At 40.5% G+C, this 22197-nt stretch overlaps 1 protein-coding gene across 1 annotated transcript; it reads right to left on the bottom strand.

Annotated features, from left to right (window-relative positions):
* Positions 1-180: 180 nt before the first annotated feature.
* On the bottom strand, positions 181-19567 carry LOC105465762 (LTV1 ribosome biogenesis factor). Its single transcript, XM_011714349.2, has 11 exons — positions 19414-19567; positions 18276-18407; positions 16686-16859; positions 12727-12814; positions 6333-6474; positions 5777-6032; positions 3235-3362; positions 1761-1900; positions 1112-1164; positions 721-921; positions 181-590 (listed from the first exon to the last, which is right to left on the bottom strand). Exons 1-11 carry the CDS (start codon positions 19414-19416, stop codon positions 480-482), a joined length of 1428 nt encoding a protein of 475 aa, XP_011712651.1. The 5' UTR covers positions 19417-19567; the 3' UTR covers positions 181-479.
* Positions 19568-22197: the final 2630 nt, after the last annotated feature.

Below are 22197 nucleotides of genomic sequence, written 5' to 3'. Positions count from 1 at the left end.
CTTCTCAGAAAAACTCATCTTACACTAAACAGAATAAAGTCAGCATTTCAAAATTGAGTTTAACCAGGCCACTTTTCTATTTACAGCAAATTAAACCACGTAATTCCTGAAAAGGCATGGAGAGGATTCCAAGAAATATTTGAAAACATCTGCAAAAAACAACTATGACAACCATACAAATAAATGAATTCCATTCAAGTTATGGATATTTTCCTTTAATTTATCCAAACATTTCACATTCATGAAGTCATTTATTTCAGAGCAAATGTAAGCTTAAAATATTAAAAATTAAAACATTACAGTATTTACAAGACAGCTGGCAGGGGACACTTGCTGGTATAAAAATAATACAAATACTGTATTTTCCTCTTATCTGCCAGTAAAATGGCAAACAGTTTTGTCTTTCTGAAGGTTCTAGTCAATGACTAAAGATAATGAAGAGCCCCTAATAAAGTGCCTTGCCCTGTATGCTCCACTGTCTATAGCTTTAGACCCTCAACATTCTTCTTCAAGTTCTGCAGCTCTTTTTCTTGCCTTCTTTTCTCCAGTTTAAATGCTAACTTGTTAGCTTTCTTCTCCACTCTTCGTTCCTGTTGTAAGTACAAGAATATACTTGTATTACTCATATCTTTAACCTGATACAGGCTGCTTTTACAAAATTCCCCTAATTTCCCCTCCACCAGCTCTTTGTAAATCTCACATTTGAAAAATATTTTTTACCTTGCGCTCTTCTTTGATAGCTTGCTTTCTTGCTCTTTTATCTTCTTTGCTTTCGTTTTTAGAACGTGGCTGGGTTGATACTTTAGGAAGGTCACTGCCATTAATCATCTGTATTCTTTCAGCTTGCTTTGCTGTGAGTCCTTGCTTTGGTAAGACATTGAGAGGTATTCCTGTTTTAGAAGATATTCGAATTTGTTTGGGCTGAAATACAGATAAAATGGTACTAGAGTTATTTCTCATTCCTATTAAAAAATAGCACATTAATGGCATACTGTTGCTGCTTTTCCTAATATCACCGCTAGCCACAAAGATAAAAAGTTACTGAGCGAAAATGTGCACTCTATTTTTTAGGCACTGCATCCTTCAGATAGCTTAGCACACTAGGACTTACCTTTGGTTGATACTTGATAAGCTGTGGATGGTTATATAAATTTGAGTATGTACCTAAACAAACAAATAAAAGTCATGTATCAATAAGCACACTTTCAGTTCCACCAAGCATTACTGAATTCCTACTATATTTCTGACCTTGTGTTTTCATAGTGCAAAATAACATTGGAGTCTCTGATCAATGTTTTATAAATTGCTTACAACTCAATATTGGAATATTACTCTTTCCAAATAATTTTTCACAAATTTCCTAAAAGCGTAACTCTTATTAAAATATATGTATTTTTTCAAAGTTGGTATGTGTTTTTTTTTGTTTTAGAGTTTCGCTCTTGTTGCCCAGGTTGGAGTACAATGGCGTGATCTCGGCTCACTGCAACCTCCACCTCCCGAGTTCAAGCCATTCTCCTGCCTCAGCCTCTCGAGTACTGGGATTACAGATGCCCGCCACCATGCCTGGCTAATTTTTGTATTTTTAGTAGAGACGGGGTTTCACCATGTTGGCCAGGCTGGTCTTGAACTCCTGACATCAGGTGATCCACCTGCCTCAGCCTCCCAAAGTACCGGGATTATAGGCATGAGCCACCGCACCCAGACTAAAGTTGATACACTTTAATACTTTAAAATTACTATCATAAAGTGAATATACTTACTACAAATAGATTCACAATCCCACTTCTCTTTGGCTTCTTCGAGGACTACAGTAATCATTTCTTCCTCCTCAGACTCATCAAACTCATTCATTGGCAGGTCTTGATCCTCCAAGGGTTCAAGAGTATTCAATTTTACACAACTTTTGGATGAGTTTTTAAAAGTGAAGACCGAGAGGGGAGAAAATGACCTCTTATTATACTATGTCACTAAAACTGCAATTTCTAGCTGTGGGAAAAAACCAGTGTTTTAAAATGCACATATTCCAGTGACCTATCTGTCATTTTCTGTCAAACTCTGTTCTACCCAGCCCTGCCTTTTCCCTCCAGTGAGTTTTGGATATTCACTTAGCTGATAGGAAGGTAACATCTAGCTGTGTCTTTCCAAGGCAGCTTCCTAAGAAAACAGGTTTTTAAAGCCTAAAAAAGCATAACTCATCTGTCTCTGCGAAGTAGTCAAATATTTTACTCAAACTATACAGCTCCTTGTCCTGCTATGGGATCTATATATTATAGTGATCATGGAACATCAGACCTTTCTAGCAGATTTGAACACTTCATCAGTTTCTCTCAGAGGAGAGTCACCTTGATGTGGATGCTGATTTGCCAAAATAACCAGCTGGTCAGTTCCTCTAATCTAGCTGGAGAGACAAATTCTTATCTTTCCACGAGATGTAAATACCTACTTCTCAAAACACCTGGCATTTCAGAAAGATGAAAAGAGCATATACTTGGAATAATTCTTCAGCCCAAAGACTAGAAATATCATCTTATTTCCCAAGGGGAATGTGTCCCTTTATTTCTTTAACTTGTAAGCAAAATAAAAGTAAAAAAAATTTAAAATGGGCTGGGCGCGGTGGCTCACGCCTATAATCCCAGCACTTTGGGAGGCCGAGGCGGGCATATTACATGGGGTTGAGTTTGAGACCAGCCTGGCCAACATGGTGGAACCCTGTCTCTACTAAAAATACAAAAATTAGCTGGGCATGGCGGCATGCCCCTGTAATCACATCGGCTCAGGAGCTGAGGCAGGAGAATCACCTGAACCTAGGAGGTGGAGGTTGCAGGTGAGCTGAGATCACACCACTACATTCCAGCCTGGGCAACAGAGCAAGACTCTATCTCAAAAAAAAAAAAAAAAAAATTAAAAAACGAAACACATTCTACCACGACTCTTCTCAAGTCAAAGGTATGGAAAAAGTGGCTCCTCATATATTCCCATTACATTCTACTTCAGAATGCTTAACACCAAAATGTAGGCAAAACAGATGAGCTATACATGAGCCAAAGTTTATGGAAAATGTACCACTTTCTTTTTTCCCCCCTCCTATCTTTTTTTTTCCTTTTTCATTTTCTTAATATGGATTTTGACTAGGTTAATTTTTTCCTCAATTCAGTTATACTATAGACCTTTCTTTGGAATTTTTTCTTTTTTAAAAAAAAGAACAGATAAACAAGGAAAGAAAAGTCACTGTACTTCTCTGCCTTTTCTTTATAGTAGTCATTCAAAACTTCCTGTAAGCGATTGCTGTCCACTTGAATAGAACCTTCCAATTCTGCATTATCCAGAGCTCCAATTTCATCATCATCATATTGCTCATAAAACTTGAATATAAACAGAGAAAAGATACCATGAAAAGCAAATGTACTCAGTATGACTACATATTTAAAATTTTTTTTACATTAATTTTATTCTTACACAATAGTTATTTAGGTACTATCACAATTACCATTAAAATATTAGTAGGGATTTAATGCAATAGGATGTGGAAGATATTTCTGCTCAGTACTTTAATACTTACATTTAGACTAAAAATAGGCTTCCATTTAACATGTAAATGAAAGGCATTATTCTACTTAGCTTGGAGAACAAAATGCTAGGCAGCACAGATTACATCAAAACATTTTTTAAGATACTTTTTCTTTTCTTTTTTTTTTTAAATATCTCACTGTCTCCAAGCCTGGAGTACAGTGGTGCGACCATAGCTCACTGTAGCCTCAAACTCTCAGGCTCAAGTGATCCTCCCTCCTCAGCCTCTGAAGCATTGGGACCACAGGCACATGCCACCACACCCAGCTATTTTATTTATTTTTGTTAATAGAAACAGGCTCTGCATTGCTCAAGACGGTCTCAAACTCCTGGGTTCAAGTGATCCACCTGTTTCGGCCTCCCACAGTTCTGGGATTATAGGCATGGGCCACTATGCCCAGCCTGAAGATATTTTCAAATTCCTTAGTTACGCAAACTAAAAGATTGTGCAACTGAAAATTCTCCCACTAATGTACATATTTCGTTCTTGTCTAGACAATAATTATTATATTATGCAAATGGTGTTGACACTGTTAAGCTTTGACAAAGAGTAAATGGGGGGGATATATCTCCTGAAGTGTGAAATGTGTAGCAACAATTTGCTTCTCCCTCAAGAGAAGAGGGAAAATAGTATTAGCTGACAAGGTAGCAAGGTAAGAGCCTTTATTTTAGATTCACCTTGAAGGAAACTATTCCTTCATTCATTTATCATTTATGGAACACTTTAAACTTCTACTACATGCCAAGACACCAGTTTAGGATTTTGGATGTATCCGTGAGCAAAATACAAAAAACTCTCTGTCCTTGGGGAATTCACATTCTAATCTGAGACAAATCTATATGACACACACAATAAAGAAGCACAACATTAGACATGATGTTAGGAGGTGTTATGTGCTACAGAACAACAGGATAGGTGGGATTAAAAGTCTTATAAACAGTCTATAGGTTGGGATCACAAACCCTGGAGCTAATCTGTTACAACAGAACCAAATACAGTATATGAAAATTCAAACTTTCAAAAGCGTCTTATACTCTACTTCCATTATGTTCCTCAGTGTTAGTTATGTCTGAAAACTCCAGATGAGAAATGGAAAGAAATGGAATTTTGATGTGCTCAATGAGGCCAATACTTCAGAAATACAACATCTTACGGATTACTGTTGGAGAAATTGAGAATCAGGATGTCAGAATTCAAGGGGGACAATAAGAATGTTTGATCAGCCAACTCCTTTTGACCTATACACGTTCTTTCCAGAATCAAAACTAGGGTGACTGGCCTCACAGAGTGCGTAAAGGGAAAACAACAATAAGTAGGGTGCTTTTATGCTCTGTTTTAATAAAGAGATACGTTGTTTTCAACACTCAAAAGTTTTAGCTTTGGGTCCCAATCTCTCTTTTTAAAAAAATTTAAAAAACAAAAAAACAAGGCACACAGCAAGGCGCCTAACATCTACTTAGCTCACAGGCGGATTGGCTGACTTGGCCAGAGGATGGTCCAGCTTCCAGATCCACCTCAACCCACTTGGCTTCATCAAGGTCCTCTACTGGATTGCTTCTATCTTTAGATTCACCTTGAAGGAAACTATTCCTTCATACATTTATCATTTATGGAACACTTTAAACTTCTACTACACGCCAAGACACCAGTTTAGGATTTTGGATGTATCCGTGAGCAAAATACAAAAAACTCTCTGTCCTTGGGGAATTCACATTCTAATCTGAGACAAATCTATGACACACACAATAAAGAAGCACAACATTAGACATGATGGGGGTTTTCAGGACCACTTCTTGGGGGTTTTAAGGGCCAAATAGAAACTCAAGTGAGTTGTCCTACCACAGTTACTGAGAATAAAACGATTACAACTACTTTTGGTTATCCATTCAGGTTGAATGAGACATCATTTGGGCCACCTCCAGGTGTAAGCGTGTGATATAAATTGGAAAAGTCACATCCTCCTAGGCGATTACTCTTCTTCTGCACAGTTCTATGCTCCCTTTCCAGTCTTTGTGCTCCTGTACTGCACTGATAACCTTCTGCTTTATGCTGGCTACATGAACCTATAGCTGGATAGTTGTAAATTTCCTATGACTGACTTTGTGGTTGGTGAGCACTTCAACCTGGGCTAAAGTTGACAGGTATTAAAAAATATATATATATATATCATAAGATAGTACTAAAGCATCCCTTATTTGGAGACCTTACCTTCTCAAACCTCTCATCATGTAGGGTCAGCTGTTCATTTCTCCTCATGACTGAGGAAGTCATCGAATACTCGGTGAAGCGACTTTTTGTTTCCTCACTCCAGAACAAGTGATCTGCTATAGCTCTGTGGGTTTTTCTGGGCACAGACATACGATCTTCATCTGACAATAGGCCTGCAGAGTCATAGTCATCACTGCTATCTCCCTTCTCATCATCCACATCTTCCCACTCGCTGTCATCTTCATTCTCAGATTTCCTAAAGTAAAGGTCATAAATTACCTACCAAAACAACTTAAAAAGTAACAGAACAAAATCACTTTACACAAGTAAAACCGGAAGGTATTTCAGGAAAGGTTCTTGTCTAGGCAGGAGGGTGTCTGATCAACCCAGTTTGGTAGGAAAAGCAATAAATTTCACATTTTCTGCTCTAAAATACAGAAGTCTCAGATTAAATGCTCTTGAAGGTCTCTTCCAACTGTAACGTTCTATGGTTACCATCCCACTGAAGCAGTAACACTTAGGTCATCATCTCTGCTTTGAAACAAACCACACATACTGTATATCTCTTCCCTCTTCCTCTCCTGTTGACTTATTGGCCTGAAGAATAAAGTCATCCTCAAGCAGATTATCTGGATCATCAAAGTCAAAATCATCATCAAGAGCTGCAACAATGTCAGGATCAAAATCCAGTCGAGGTCCTAGAAGGAAAACAAAAATTGAGCAACAATTCCCAAGGTAGCAACAATTCATTCATATAAGGACCTATGATAGCAAGAGTCTATTACTATATTGAGGATAAAAGAATGATTTAAGAACTAAGTTCAGTCTAGTGAAGAATAAAGAGTGATCATGCCAAGACAAAAAAAAAAAAAAATGCTGCCTCAGCCCCAGTCAGGGACTTATAAATAAAACTCCCATCTCCCTGGGACAGAGCACCTGGGGGAAGGGGCGGCTGTGGGCGCAGCTCCAGCAGACTCAAACCTTCCTGCCTGCTGGCTCTGAAGACAGCAGCAGATCTCCCGGCACAGTGCTCGAGCTCTGCTAAGGGACAGACTGCCTCCTCAAGTGGGTCCCTGACCCCTATGCCTCCTGCCTGGGAGACACCTCCCATCAGGGGTCGACAGACACCTCACAGAGGAGAGCTCTGGTTGGCATCTGGCGGGTACCCCTCTGGGACAGAGCTTCCAGAGGAAGGAACAAGCAGCAATCTTTGCTGTTCTGCAGCCTCCGCTGGTGATACCCAGGCAAACAGGGACTGAAGTGGACCTCCAGCAAACTCCAGCAGATCTGCAGCAGAGTGGTCTGTTAGAAATAAACCTAACAGAAAGGAATAGCATCAACATCAACAAAAAGGACGTCCACACAGAAACCCCATCTGAAGGTCACCAACAACAAAGACTAAAGGTACATAAATCCAAGAAGATGAGGAAAAACCAGCACAAAAAGGCTGAAAATTCCAAAAACCAGAATGCCTCTTCTCTTCAAAGGATCACAACTCCTCGCCAGCAAGGGAACAAACTGGATGGAGAATGAGTTTGACGAATTGACAGAAGTATGCTTCAGGAGGTGGGTAATAACAAACTCCTCCGAGCTAAAGAAGCATGTCCTAACCCAATGCAAGGAAGTTAAAATTAAAAACCTTGAAAAAAGGTTAGAGGAATTGCTAACTAGAATCACCAGTTTAGAGAAGAACATGAATGATGTGACGGAGCTGAAAAACACAGCAAGAGAACTTTGTGAAGCACACACAAATAACAATAGCCGAGTGGAAGAGAGGATATCAGCGACTGAAGATCAACTTAATGAAATAAAGTGTGAAGACAAGATTAGAGAAAAAAGAATGAAAAGGAATGAACAAAGCCTCCAAGAAATATGGGACTATGTGAAAAGACCAAATCTACGTTTGACTGATGTACCTGAAAGTGACGGGGAGAATGGAACCAAGTTGGAAAACACTCTGCAGGATATTATCCAGGAGAACTTCCCCAACCTAGCAAGGCAGGCCAACATTCAAATTCAGGAAATACAGAGAATGCCACAAAGATACTCCTTGAGAAGAGCAACCCCAAGACACATAATCGTCAGATTCACCAAGGTTGAAATGAGGAAAAAAATGTTAAGGGCAGCCAGAGAGAAAGGTCGGGTTACCCACAAAGAGAAGCCCATCAGACTAACACCAGATCCCTCGGCAGAAACCCTACAAGCCAGAAGAGAGTGGGGGACAATACTCAACATTCTTAAAGTAAAGAATTTTCAACCGAGAATCTCATATCCAGCCAAACTAAGTTTCATAAGTGAAGGAGAAATAAAATCCTTTCCACACAAGCAAATGCTAAGAGATTTTGTCACCACCAGGCCTGCCTTACAAGAGCTCCTGAAGGAAGCACCAAATATGGAAAGGAAAAACTGGTACCAGCCACTGCAAAACATACCAAAGAGTAAAGACCATCAATACTATGAAGAAACTGCAGTAAATAACAGGCAAAATAACCAGCTAGCATCATAATGACAGAATCAAACTAACACATTACAATATTAACCTTAAATGTAAATGGGCTAAATGCCCCAACTAAAAGACACAGATTGGCAAACTGGATAAAGAGTCAAGACCCATCAGTGTGCTGTATTCAGGAGACCCATCTCATGTGCAAAGACACATATAGACTCAAAATAAAGGAATGGAGGTTATTTACCAAGCAAATGGAAAGCAAAAAACAGCAAGGGTTGCAATCCTAGTCTCTGATAAAACAGACTTTAAACCAACAAAGATCAAAAAACACAAAGAAGGGCATTACATAATGGTAAAGGGAATAATGCAACAAGAAAAGCTAACTATCCTAAATATATATGCACCTAATATGGGAGCACCCAGATTCATAAAGCATGTTCTAAGAGACCTACAAAGAGACTTAGACTCCCACATAATAATAATGGGAGACTTTAACACCCCGTTGTCAATATTAGACAGATCAACGAGACAGAAAATTCACAGGGATCTTCAGGACTTGAACTCAGCTCTGGACCAAGTGGACCTTATAGACAGCGACATAACTCTCCACCCCAAATCAACAAAATATACATTCTTCTCAGCACCACATCACACTTATCCTAAAATTGACCATATAACTGAAGTAAAACGCTCCTCAACAGATGCAAAAGAATGGAAATCATAACAGTCTCTCAGACCACAGTGCAATCAAATTAGAACTCAGGATTAAGAAATCCACTCAAAATTGCACAACTACTTGGAAACTGAACAACCTGCTCCTGAATGACTACTGAGTAAATAACAAAATTAAGGTAGAAATAAATAAGTTCTTTGAAACCAATGAGAACAAAGATACAACATACCAGAATCTCTGGGACACAGCTAAAGCAGTGTTTAGGGTGAAATTTATAGCACTAAAATCCCACAGGAGAAAGCAGGAAAGATCTAAAATCGACACCCTAACATCACAATTAAAAGAATTAGAGAAACAAGAGCAAACAAATATAAAACCTAGTAGAAGACAAGACATAACTAAAACACAGCAGAATTGAAGTAGATAGAGACACAAAAAAACCCTTCAAAAAAACCAATGAATCCAGGAGCTGGTGTTTTGAAAAGATCAACTGCTAGTCAGACTAATAAAAGAAGAAAAGAGAGAAGAATCAAATAGACACAACAAAAAATGATAAAGTGGATTTCACCACTGATCCCACAGAAATAAAAACTACCATCAGAGAATACTATATAACACCTCTATGCAAATAAACTAGAAAATTAGAAGAAATGGATAAATCCCTGGACATATACACCCTCCCAAGACTAAACCAGGAAGAAGTCGAATCCCTGAATAGACCAATAACAAGTTCTGAAATTGAGGCAGTAATAGCCTACCAACCAAAAGAGAAGCCCAGGACCAGACAGATTCACAGCCAAATTCCACCAGAGGTACAGAGAGGAGTTGGTACCATTCCTTCTGAAACTATTCCAAACAATAGAAAAAGAGGGACTCCTCCCTAACTCATTTTATGAGGCCAGCATCATCCTGATGCCAAAACCTGGCAGAGACGCAACAAAAAAAGAAAATTTCAGGACAATATCCCTGATGAACATCAATGTGAAAATCGTCAATAAAAAACTGGCAGAACGAATCCAGCAGCATATCAAAAAGCTTATCCACCACAATCAAGTCGGCTTCATCCCTGGGATACAAGCCTGGTTCAACGTAATCCATTACATCAACAGAACCAATGACAAAAACCACGATTATCTCAATAGATGCGGAAAAGGCCTTCAATAAAATTCAACACCCCTTTCAAGCTAAAAACTCTCCATAAACTAGGTATTGATGGAACATATCTCAAAATAGTAAGAGCTATTTATGACAAACCCACAGCCAATATCATACTGAATGGGCAAAAGCTGGAAGCATTCCTTTGAAAATTGGCACAATACAAGGATGCCCTCTCTCACCACTCCTATTCAACATAGTATTGGAAGTTCTGGAGGGCAATCAGGCAAGAGAAAGAAATAAAGGGTATTCAAATAGGAAGAGAGGAAGTCAAATTGTCTCTGTTTGCAGATGACATGACTGTCTATTTAGAAAACCCCATCATCTCAGCCCAAAATCTCCTTAAGCTGATAAGCAACTTCAGCAAAGTTGTATTCTCAGGATACAAAATCAATGTGCAAAAATCACAAGCATTCCTATACACCAATAATAGACAAACAGAGAGCCAAATCATGAGTGAACTCCCATTCACAATAGCTACAAAGAGAATAAAATAGGCATACAACTTACAAGGGACGTGAAGGACCTCTTAGAGGAGAACTACAAACCACTGCTCATTAGAGAAATGCAAATCAAAACCACAAGGAGATACCATCTCACGCCAGTTAGAATGGCAATCATTAAAAAGTCAGGAAACAACAGATTCTGGAGTGGATGTGAAGAAATAGGAACGCTTTTACATTGTTGGTGGGAGTGTAAATTAGTTCAACCATTGTGGAAGACAGTGTGGTGATTCCTCAAGGATCCAGAACCAGAAACACCATTTGACCCAGCAATCCCATTACTGGGTATATACCCAAAGGATAATAAATCATTCTACTATAAAGACACATGCACAAGTAGGTTTACTGCAGCACTGTTCACAATAGCAAAGACTTGGAACCAGCTTAAATGTTCATCAATGATAGACTGGATAAAGAAAATGTGGCACATATACACCATGGAATACTATGCAGCCACAAAAAAGGATGAGTTCATGTCCTTTGCAGGGACATGGATGAAGCTGGAAACCATAATTCTCAGCAAACTAACACAGGAACAGAAAACCAAACACTGCATGCTCTTACTCATAAGAGGGAGTTGAACAATTAAGAACACATGGACACAGGGAGGGGAACATCACACACTGGGACCTGTTGGGGGATGGGGGGGCTAGGGGAGGGACAGCATTAGGAGAAATGCCTAATGTAGATGATGGGTTGATGGATGCAGCAAACCACCATGACATGTGTATACCTATGTAACAAACCTGCACATATATCCCAGGACTTAAAGTATAACTAAAAAAAAAAAAAAGAAAAAAGAAAAGAAAAAAGAAATGATGCTTCTCCTTTTAATATCCACTGATAAAAATACTGTTCCATTATACATCTATAATGTTCAACCTTGTCTAGCATAATTCAAAGGTTTTGTCTGCAGGAAGAAACTGGGCTTTAAATTCACCTGTTAAAAGTAACTGAAATGAACAATTTTTAGACTGTTATACTTTCAGTCTTTTCTGACTATGAGATTTTAATAAATATCTACCTGTTTTTTCAGATATATTCTTCCATCTATAAAAATACTAGGCTGACTCTAGGCACACTGCTTAGGAGTTAGCCCGGCTCCACAAGGAGAAAATGAAAACAAACAACAACAACAAAACTCAAGTTCAAGACAAACTTTCAACTCCAAATTTATCATCTGACATGGCCTCCAACACCCTCTGCTACATGGCAATTGCTTAACCCTCCAGCCTCATTTCTTTTTAATCCATACCCTTCCTTCTGGGCCTGCTAAAATGTGTACAGTTACCTATATTCATGTTCTGTTGCCTTAGCACATACAGTCCACTGTCTGGAACATCCTCTTGTCCCCACCCCTCCCCTCCTTCTTCTATCTACCTAACTTTTACTTAAGAAACAAACTAGACATCACCTCCTTTAGAAAGCCTTGCTCAACTCTGTGAGGCTGGGTTTGGTACTCCTCACCCCACTAGTATTATCTATCTATACTGTAATTTACCATTTATTGTTTATTTTTCCCAAACGAGGTAAATTTTTGGGTCAGAGACTATGCTTTATTCTGTTTTAACCCAAGGCCCTGCCACACAGACAGCGGCAACTCAAAAATCTGTAGAATAAATTAATGAATGAATGTCACAGGACAGGTGTTAGTTAATAATTAAGGCAACTCAGGAGAAAATACCAACACCGCTTCTGTGAACTTTTGTGTTTGTTCTGAAATACAATGTTGGTACTAAAAATTAAAAACAAAAATTTTCCCCCAATATATGTGTAGATGGTAAAATGAACTTCTATAAAAATACCTGTATGCTCTTGGGAGAAACTCTGAAAGACAACAGATTATTTTGCAAAATTACACTACAAGTAATGAATAATGAACACCACTATGTTTGTAAGAGGTTACGTGAAGGTTACAATTCCCCTACTAGATTACCAAGAATAGTTTCCCCACTTTCCTCTCCAAACAGGAACTCAAAAGATGCAAGGATATGATGGTAGGAATACAAAAATACAAAGATCACACTCATCCCTTCCTAATAATCCCTGATCTGAATTCCAGACATATCTCAATTGTTTCAATACTTTAATGGGGATAGAAAAATCCTACACCATTTATGTTTTGCAAAATACATTTATCCACATAAAAAGATAAAGGAATTAAAGATACCTGAAACTGGAGCTGCTTTATTTAACAATCCAACATCTTCCTCAAACTCTGAAGCAAACACTGATGAAGGCAACTTAATTCCAGTGCTCTTGAAAAAGAAATTGCACAATGGTTAGGTTTATTTGGAAATACTTCTTAACTAGTGTACTGGGTTGAAGTCCCCCCAAAATCAATGTCCATCCAGAACCTCAGACTGTGACCATATTTGAAATAGGGTCCTCTCTATAAGATGAGGTCTTACTGGACCATGGTCCTATAATGAGACCAACGAGGACAGAGACTCACAGGGGAGAATGCCATATGCAGATGACAGCAGACTGGAACGAGGCCTCTGTAAGGCAAGGAACTCCAAGGAATGATCACTGGTAACATTCAGAAGGAATGAGCCATGCAACAGCCTCTCCCTCTAAGTCCCCAAGAAAAAAACCAACCCTGCCGATACCTTCATTTCAAACTTCTGACCTCCAGAACCATGAAGGGAAGAAATTTCTGTTGTTTTAAGTCACCTAGTTTGTGCTAATTTGTTACTGCAGTCCTAGGAAACTGTTACAACTACATTCTGTGTTCTCTCACCTGTGCTCCAGGTTGTATATATGTTAAACATGTGGCCGGGCGTGGTGGCTCACGCCTGTAATCCCAGCACTTTGGGAGGCCGAGGCGGGTGGATCACCTGAGGTCGGCAGTTCAAGACCAGCCTGACCAACATGGAGAAACCCCGTCTCTACTAAAAATACAAAATTAGCCACGCATGGTGGCACATGCCTGTAATCCCAGCTATTCGGGAGGCTGAGGCAGGAGAATCGCTTGAACCTGGGAGGCGGAGGTTGCGGTGAGCTGAGATCGCGCCACTGCACTCCAGCCTGGGCAAAAAGAACGAAACTCCGTCTCAAAAAAAAAAAAAAAAAAAGTATATTCCATCGTAAACTCAAAAGCAACTCTTTATAATACATCATAGTGCTTTCTCTAGTAAATTATTCCATTTATCCCTCAGATCCCGTGAGTTTTCACCATGTTTTAGCAAAAGAACGAAAACTAAGAAAGTTTAAATGGTCCACCCCCGAGAATGATCAGTAAGTGAGATTCTGGGATTCAAATCCCAGAGTTTCTTAATTCCACTTGCCTGAAGTTTCAAAACAAAATTAAACTTTTTCCTCTTAAACTAGAGATAACATCCTAATCTCTAGTAATGGCACAGCCCTTGTATGAATTGGCTATCTTAAATCCTTGGGTGGTTATAAATCATTTTGCTCTGTCCTATGTCCCCTAGAAATCTCTTACTTACAGTGATTTCACTCTATTCTTTGGGGCATCATCTCATTTATAGTTAACCAAAACATAAATGACTGCAACTGCTCAGATAGCTAGTCTATATCCAGTATAACCTCCATACCCACGGCTAGATTAAGCTCCTTTAATAGTTTTATCATGTGACCTTCTTGAGTTTCTAACAGGTCTCAATTTTTCACTCTGTATTTAAGGCCCTGGTTCTCAAGGCCCTATAAAATCAAGGCCTACCCTGTGTATCCAAATTTCTCAGTTATTCTATACGACCATGCAAATCAAGTTCATTCCTCAGTCATGTAATAATGCAAAACACTTTACTTGGCATGCATGTGCCTGACACTGAACCACAATGCTAGCTGTCTCGGCACCCTGACTGAAAAAGTTCCTTCTCCTGTCAACAGTACCCACCGCTTGGTGGCCAGCTTAGTTCCTACCCTCCCACATGAAGCCCTTTCTGATCACTGTCCTAGAACTTCCCTTGTGTGAACTCCCCACCTTCTTCACACACTGCAATCTACTTAAACATGTGCTAGCCTACATTCTCTGACTGGTTCTTATGCTTGTTTCCTCTCCTTGACCAAACAGTTGACAATGTGAGGACAACCACCATGTGTTATTTATCTCTGTGCACCTTACCACCTGCCCTATCCTTAGCCCAGGAGGAGGCACAAAGCTGGAATGTGCAACCTCATTGGCTCACTGAGAAAGCTCTGAATTGGAAGCCTCTGAGGAGCATGAGTAAAGGCTACATATGGCAGTGTACACACAGCAAGATGTTACGGCTTCCAAAATGAGTTTCTCGGTAGCATAAACATGGGCAAAGATTTGTTATTTTGCTATAGAGCACATTTTTAAGAAAACAGCTTTACTAAGACATCATTCACATACAATTCGCCTATTTAAAGTGTACAATTTAATGTTTTTTAAGTATATTACATTATTAATTACTTAAAATTATAGCAAAATCTACATAGTGTTTTAGCCTTTAGGCTTTTAAAAAGGTACTTTGTGATATTTATCCTTAGAGGTTTGGGGTTAAACACAAGGTCAACTTGTGTTAAATGAATTTACCTTTGTGAGATATTTTTCAAATCTTGAAAGAAAAGAATCACATACACGATTAGAGTGTAAAGAGGAATTACTTTTTTTTTTAGAGGAGTACTGTGTTTTCATTGGTTGCAGTAGTTCTCAACTACGTGGTGTTTGCCCAGCTACTTTCCACAATGGCACCACCCTCTTTCTTTCATGTCAAAATCAGGGCCTGCTCAAGCATCAATCATTTCTATGCTGCCTTTTTACACTGTCTCACACTGTTTCTAGGGGTTATTCATTATTTCTAATCTATTTGAATTTGGTGGTGTGTTACAAATTAAAGTAAAAAAAGTACATGGGACGAATCCATATTTTTTCATAGCTGTACAGAAAACCAACGACAATTTTGTTTTTAAATACAATTCAGTTGTCCCTGTAAACATCACTGAATTGTCCATTTAAGAGCCTTATCCTGTTAAAAAATCAATTAGTGATTGCTTTTACTCAAAATGAATTAAGGATTAAAAGTACTGGTCAATACAAGCCAGGCAAGACTTTACTAAGAATTTTGACCCTTAGATAAACAAGTTGAGCCACTATGGAACTCCTTCTCTCCCTCAATAGGTTATAGAAGGAAGTGAGCCAGTAAGTCCCTACTACCAATAAAGCCTTGAGGAAGAAGAAATAAAGAAGTTGGTTCTCTATGACAGAGATGTGATAGGATTTGGGGCATTACAAAAGAGTCACAACCTAGTTAGTGAACAAGCAGCTGCAGTTACTACCTTTCTTTGGGATGATATCCTGAAACCGAACCTTTCTAAGTATCCTTAAGCAACCAGCTATTGCCTGTAAGAACTACAATCACATCTTCCCCAAGGAAAGGAATGCCTAGACCATGACAGAATTGGGGAATAAGGGGCAGGGTAAACTGGTGCCCTTTCTATCTCTTACCTTTTGCTTATAAACCTAATGAATGTCTCCTTTTTCTAAAGTGCTAGATGATATAAAAGTTTCCCACAGGGAAATTTACTCTACATCAAATTAAAAATAAGGTCACAAAGGCATACAACATGGGCATTCTTAGCATAAACAAGAGAGAAAACAGAACTTAGACTAACAGCACTAATTTCATATATAGACGTACTATCATTCGTCCTGAAAGAGAAGGTATTAAAGTGGACCGAACATTAGTTTACAAGACAGGAATGTTATTATCATCCACTCATTCTGTTTGCTTATGAGTAGCCTGCAGCTTTTACAAAAGTGTTAAAGATCTAAATATTCCACAAAAGTTAAGTCCTATCTTAGAACAGAGTTCATGATCCTGAAACAGTTATGTTGTTAACATGTAGAATGTCAGCTGCTTTTCTCCTATTGAAAAGTGGTGTCTAACATGGCCATGTCTATCAATCGAAAGTTCTAAACCTATAAAAAGGCTGTTGCGTTGACACCTGCCACCAGAGAAGAGGTGACCTATTCTCTCCTGATGGTACACACGTGCATACACATACATAATTTTAAGTGGAGGCATGGTCTATCTTTGTGCTCTTCATACAGACACCATTTCTTGCCCCAAACAGTTATCTTGATTTAAAAATGATTTCTTCACCCACTCCCACACTTAAATTGCTGAAAAGCCTTACTGGAATGACTAGCGATTCTTCTTTCTCTTCTCTCCGGTTGTGTGCACTGAAGGCACTTGAGGGAATAAGCTCTGAGGGCCCAGATGGTTCCTTCAGGTGCTGCAGGTAGTCATAGTCATCATCAAAGAACACTCCATACTTCCTCTGTTCTGCTCGCCTTTCCTCACTGTCTATCTATAAACAAAATGGAATTAGTACTTTCTTCACTGTTTATCTATAAACAAAATGGAATCAGTATGCCTTCCAAGGATAAGGCAAGGAAATATTACAATGAGTACAGCTTTCCAAGTAGGAAGCAGATGGCACATGAACATTTTGGCTGATGGGAAAAAGACAAAGAATTCTTGACAAACAGGAAATGTACAGCTTCAAAACCAGAGTGCTACGTAACATTAAAATGGAATGAAAACATTCATGCTTTCAAAAGGGCAATAAAAATAAATAACAATTGCTCCTTCCGCTAGACATTTATGTGCAACATTCTGAGTCACGAAATATACATACAACTTATTTTATCGTCTATTTAGAGGGTTACAAGAAAAGACTTGGGGGGCCAGGTGCAGTGGCTCATGCCTATAATACCAGCACTTTGGGAGGCTGAGGTAGGACGATCACTTGAGCCTAGGAGTTCAAGACCAGACTGGACAACATAGTGAGACCTCGTTTCTACAAAACAGTTTTAAAAATCAGCCAGGCCCGGTGGCATGTGCCTGTAGTACCGGCTACTCTGGAGGCTAAGGTGGGAGGATCGCTTGAGCCCAAGAGGTAGAAGCTGCAGCGAGCTGAGATGGAGCCACTTTGCATGCCAGCCTAGGCAACAGATATTTGGGTGCCTTAAAAGGTAAGTACAATTTCTTTTATTTATATGCAAAAAAAAAAAAACCTTCTCAACATACAATAAAACTAGCTTTTCAGTAAAGCTAAACACGGCCCATGTCCCCCAATACTCTGTTTCCCAACACTCTGTTTCATAATATCTACACTTAATAAGTAGAGTCCAACATTAAGTGAATCTTTTCGAGGCTCCCTTGCAAAGTTCCCTGAGCTAATCAAGAAGCTCAGATATTTTACATTTCCTAAGATAAGCAACCAGGAGGCAAAATGCAGTTTGTGGTTATAAAACAGCAGGATCTTAGAGAAAGCACAGTTTGAGCATTTACGGGTGCCCTAAATAACATCATGCCACATTGTAGCTGAGGCTTTGGTAAATATTTACCATTATTCTACAAGATTTGCTCATTTAAACATCTCTAATAAAGATCTTTGTCTTCCCAATCAAAATAACATGAATGGTGTAAAAATCAGCAAATTGTACTGAAAATTAACTTATAGATTATTTCCCAGAATATCAGTTATCTGAGAATAACAGCTGACTTAACAATTTATTGAAACTATTAACATGGCCTGGCGCAGTGGCTCATGCCTGTAATCCCAGCACTTTTGGGGGCCAAGCTGGGAGGACTACTGGAGCCCAGGAGTTCGAGACCAGCCTGGGCAACATGCCGAGACTATTTACTTAAGAAAAAGAAACAAACACACAAAAAACCTATTGTCTACCTACAAACTGACTGGCTAAAGAACAGGACCTACTTTTTGTGTGGGCAACAGAACCCTCTGGGGTGCAGTCTCATCTGCTGCTAAAGGATCTCGTTGGCTCCGGTGGACCAAGTGAAAAGACACAGCTTTCTTCTTCTCTATAAAGGGTTTTTTCTTCCTGTGAGGCTTCAAAGGAACAAAATCACAACAATTAGTTAAAACAAAACAAAACGACAGAGAACAATTCCATAGTTCACTCATCCATCTTTAGTAGTCATGTTAAAGATAAATACTTTTTAAAAATCTACACTTCTAGGGCAGGCAACATCAGCTGTGTTCTGTAGAATCCATACTTAACCTTCCGTCAACATACATTCCTTGAGCACCTACTTTGTGCCAGACCTTGTTATGGGAACTGAGAATACAGAAGTGGGAAAGTCAGATAAAGTCCCTGTTCTTAGCAAGAAAATCAAGATAATTTCCGGTGAAAATATATAAGACAGTGACGTGAAGATGACTTAAAAGCTACTTTACACTGGCTGCTCAGGGAAGGCCCCTGGCCGACTGAACCAGAATGACAAGAAGACTGCCACAGCATAATCTGGAATAGACAGCTCCACATAGGGCATCTACCAACCAGCAAATAAAATCACGATACAAAGAGCTAAAGTTTAATAAGATCCATCATCCACTTCTACATTCTTACTTCGCTATTCAATTTTGATTCTCTAAACTGTGAAACCAATTAAGTGGCTTTACTTTGGGCCCAACCTTATGCTCTCCCACAAGTTCCCTTTCTCAGAGCAAACAGACAGGCAGACACCTGCCACTCCAACGCTGAGGGAGACCAGCAGCTCCCTCTGCTCGACCCCAAGAAGCACAGGGTGGTGCGTTTGTGTCCGCAGTCACAAGCTTTTAGCTAACCGAAAGCGCACAGGGCTGCAGGCTCCCAGGAGTAAAAAGGAGGCCATTCTCCTCTCCGGGCCACATCCCAGGGAGGCTCGGCGGTGCGAGACTGTAACTAGCAAAGAATGCCCGGGGTGGTGAGGATGGCCCATTTCAGGGTACTGTGCCGCAAGCAGCCTCCGGCACGACCTAGACCCAGGCCGCAGTACCCAAGGCATTACCGGAAGCAGCCTGGCCTCTGCAAAACCGCAGCGCCCGGCCGCCGAAACAAGTAAGGCTTGCTCACCATGCTGCAGCCGCGCGGCGCTCACCCCCAACAGAGGCGGCGAAGATACCCTCGAAGTCCAGCGGGGAGACCAAGGCCCAGCCCAAGGCCGCCTCTGTATGCCTCACCACACGTGCGACCCCAGCACCCGGCGATAACGTCACCCAGTCGGCCATGGAAATGGACCAATCGCCGAGGAGCTGATGGGTCGTGACCGGAAGTTACGTAACTCGCTGCGTCTACACGATCGCGGGAAGCTACCGGGAGGTGGGGCTAGCTTGGCTCCCAACCCTGAGCCGGCTGTGTTTTTCCGGCCTTTAGTCTCCCGCCGGGGAAAGGGAATGGCGTGGCTCCTTACCGTTGAGGCGCCACAGAGGGGTTTCTGCTTGTGGACGAACCTCCTGTTATAACTCCCTCTACGGAGATCAGAGGGGACGAATCTAGTATCGCCGTTGATTTGTGTCCCTTACCTATTCCCAACCATAAAACAAAGCCAGGGACACGGAAGGGAGGCGACCACCCCGCTGGGGTGCTGGGGGCGCCAAGTTTCAGGTTCCCTCTCCGGGTGGGGGCGGAGTCGGTTGCCGCAGCAACGGAGTCCGGGGCCTAGGTTTTATAGACTGCATCAGACTTGATCAGGTTTTATTTTCCACTGCTTAATGAATTGCTTTCATGTGCCCTGTTAACCAAACCCCGGAGACTCTGTTAACTGTAGAGGCATTTGAACTAATAAAATACATTCAGAATCTCTGGTTTTTGGGTGTTAACTCTCTCCCACCGTTTAAACAAATAGGCTATAAGCACGCACTCTTAGGAAGACTTCAGGCCGGTGTTGGCGCATTCACATAGCTTTTCTTGGACAAAGGTGTGTGGTAAAGGCAATCACTTTCATCAGCAGGCCTTTTTTTCAAATTTGTTTCCCCCACTTCCCAGCTTCTGGTGACCTCTCAATGAATGAGTTGCCTTGGATTATGTCTTTATGCCGTAGGCATTACCACTGTATTTGTGGAGTATTATCCTTTTATTACAATAAAAATTATAGAAATAGGCCAGGCGCAGTGGCTCATGCCTGTCATCCCAGCACTTTGGGAGGCCGAAGCGGGTGGATCACCTGAGGTCAGGAGTTCAAGACCAGCCTAGCCAACGTGGTGAAACCCCGTCTCTACTAAAAATACAAAAATTAGCCAGTTGCGGGGGCAGGCGCCTGTAATCCCAACTACCTGGGAGGTTGAGGCAAGAGAATAGCTTGAACCCGGGAGGCGGGGGTTGCAGGGAGCTGAGACCATGCCATTGCACTCCAGCCTGGGTGACAAGAGCAAAACTCTGTCTCAGAAAAAAAATTATAGAAATAATTTAGGTTAGGACTATAAAACTTGTCTTGGGATATTGCTTTGTAACAGAGATAATACATAGCACTCCTATGTGCCAGAGATTTGTTGTTATTATTCGTTATATACAATTAAGAGATCCAAGAGGGCAGTTTTTATTTCCTTTCAATCAGTTGTATTTACTGCTGTATCCTCAGGGGCCTGATGCATGGGGCATATATGCTCAGTAAGTATTTATTTAAATGAATTAATGTTCTGGCGCTTTATCTGCATCATTTCATCCTCACCGCAACACTATGAAAGATATGCAATTATCTTCAGCATCCTACAAATCCTAAAAATGAGGCAAGAGAAATACAAATTAAGTACTAAGCCCCCCAGCTGACTGAACGGACTCCATTTTGGCCAACGGGACCCCGAGTAACCTTGAAAACTGAGTTCTTGCTTTGCCTTGTTATATCCCCTCCGTCACTAACCAGGATCAGGCTTTCTTCCCTAAGGGATAAACAGAAACCATTCCTTTCAAAAGACTCCACCGCTGATATTAGCCTGTTGCTGCCCTTCCTTTTTTGCCTAACAGACTACCCACCATGGGGTGGTTTTTGTCCAGTCTACAGAGCATGCACAGTATGGGTTTTATTGGCCTCTACTTCACCTTTTGACATCAGAGGCTGAAAACTCTTCAAATCATGCTGATGCCCCATTTTTTGTACCTAGGACCCATGAAAGGGTAATGAAGCTCAATTGCACATTTACATGTTTCTCCCTTCATGAATATTCATGATTCCTCCTATAGCTTATTAAATATGTGTATTCTGCCACCCTGCTCCCTTTCACTTTGCTTCTCCCTCAGAATGTATGTTTTTGGCTTCTGGCTGGAGGATATTCCCAGCCTGTCAGAAAGGCCACCCTGCAGGCTGAAACCCTTATGCGCCTCATCTTTCTTCAGGTCAAAAGCATAAGAAAGTTACCTTCTGATATGGTTTGGCTGTGTCCCCACCCAAATCTCATTTTGAATTGTAACTCTCATAATTCCCATGTGTTGTGAGAGGGACCCAGTGGGAGATAACTGAATCATGGGGGTGGTTTCTCCCATACTGTTCTTGTGGTAGTGAATAAGTCTTATGAAATCTGATGGTTTTATAAGAGGTTTCCCCTTTCACTTGGCTCTCATTCTCTTTTGCCTGCCGCCGTGTAAGGCATGCCTTTTGCCTTCTGCCATGATTGTGAGGCCTCCCTGCCACTTGGAACTCTGAGTCCATTAAACCTCTTTTTCTTTATAAATTACCCAGTCTCTGGTATGTCTTTATCAGCAGTGTGAAAACGGACTGATATGCTTTCTCAAGGTCATACCACTGGTAAATGGCAGAGCAGAGATTTAAACCTAAGGAGCCTGACTAGAGCCTGGCCACCTAATCATGTTGCTTGTTTGTTTTTGTTTTTGTTTTCTTCTGAGTAATATTCTGCTTTTTTTTTT

This window comes from Macaca nemestrina, chromosome 5, assembly GCF_043159975.1.
Source record: "Macaca nemestrina isolate mMacNem1 chromosome 5, mMacNem.hap1, whole genome shotgun sequence".
NCBI classification, from domain to species: domain Eukaryota; kingdom Metazoa; phylum Chordata; class Mammalia; order Primates; family Cercopithecidae; genus Macaca; species Macaca nemestrina.
Note: the sequence above shows the minus strand (reverse complement) of the source record. Positions and strands in the feature narration are given on the sequence as shown.

Coding starts and splice junctions, on each gene's coding strand:
- LOC105465762 (XM_011714349.2), bottom strand. Junction 1,901..3,234: donor TATAAAGAAAAGGCAGAGAA/GTACAGTGACTT, acceptor CTCATCCAAAAG/TTGTGTAAAATTGAATACTC. Junction 591..720: donor CTATCAAAGAAGAGCGCAAG/GTAAAAAATATT, acceptor TACTTACAACAG/GAACGAAGAGTGGAGAAGAA.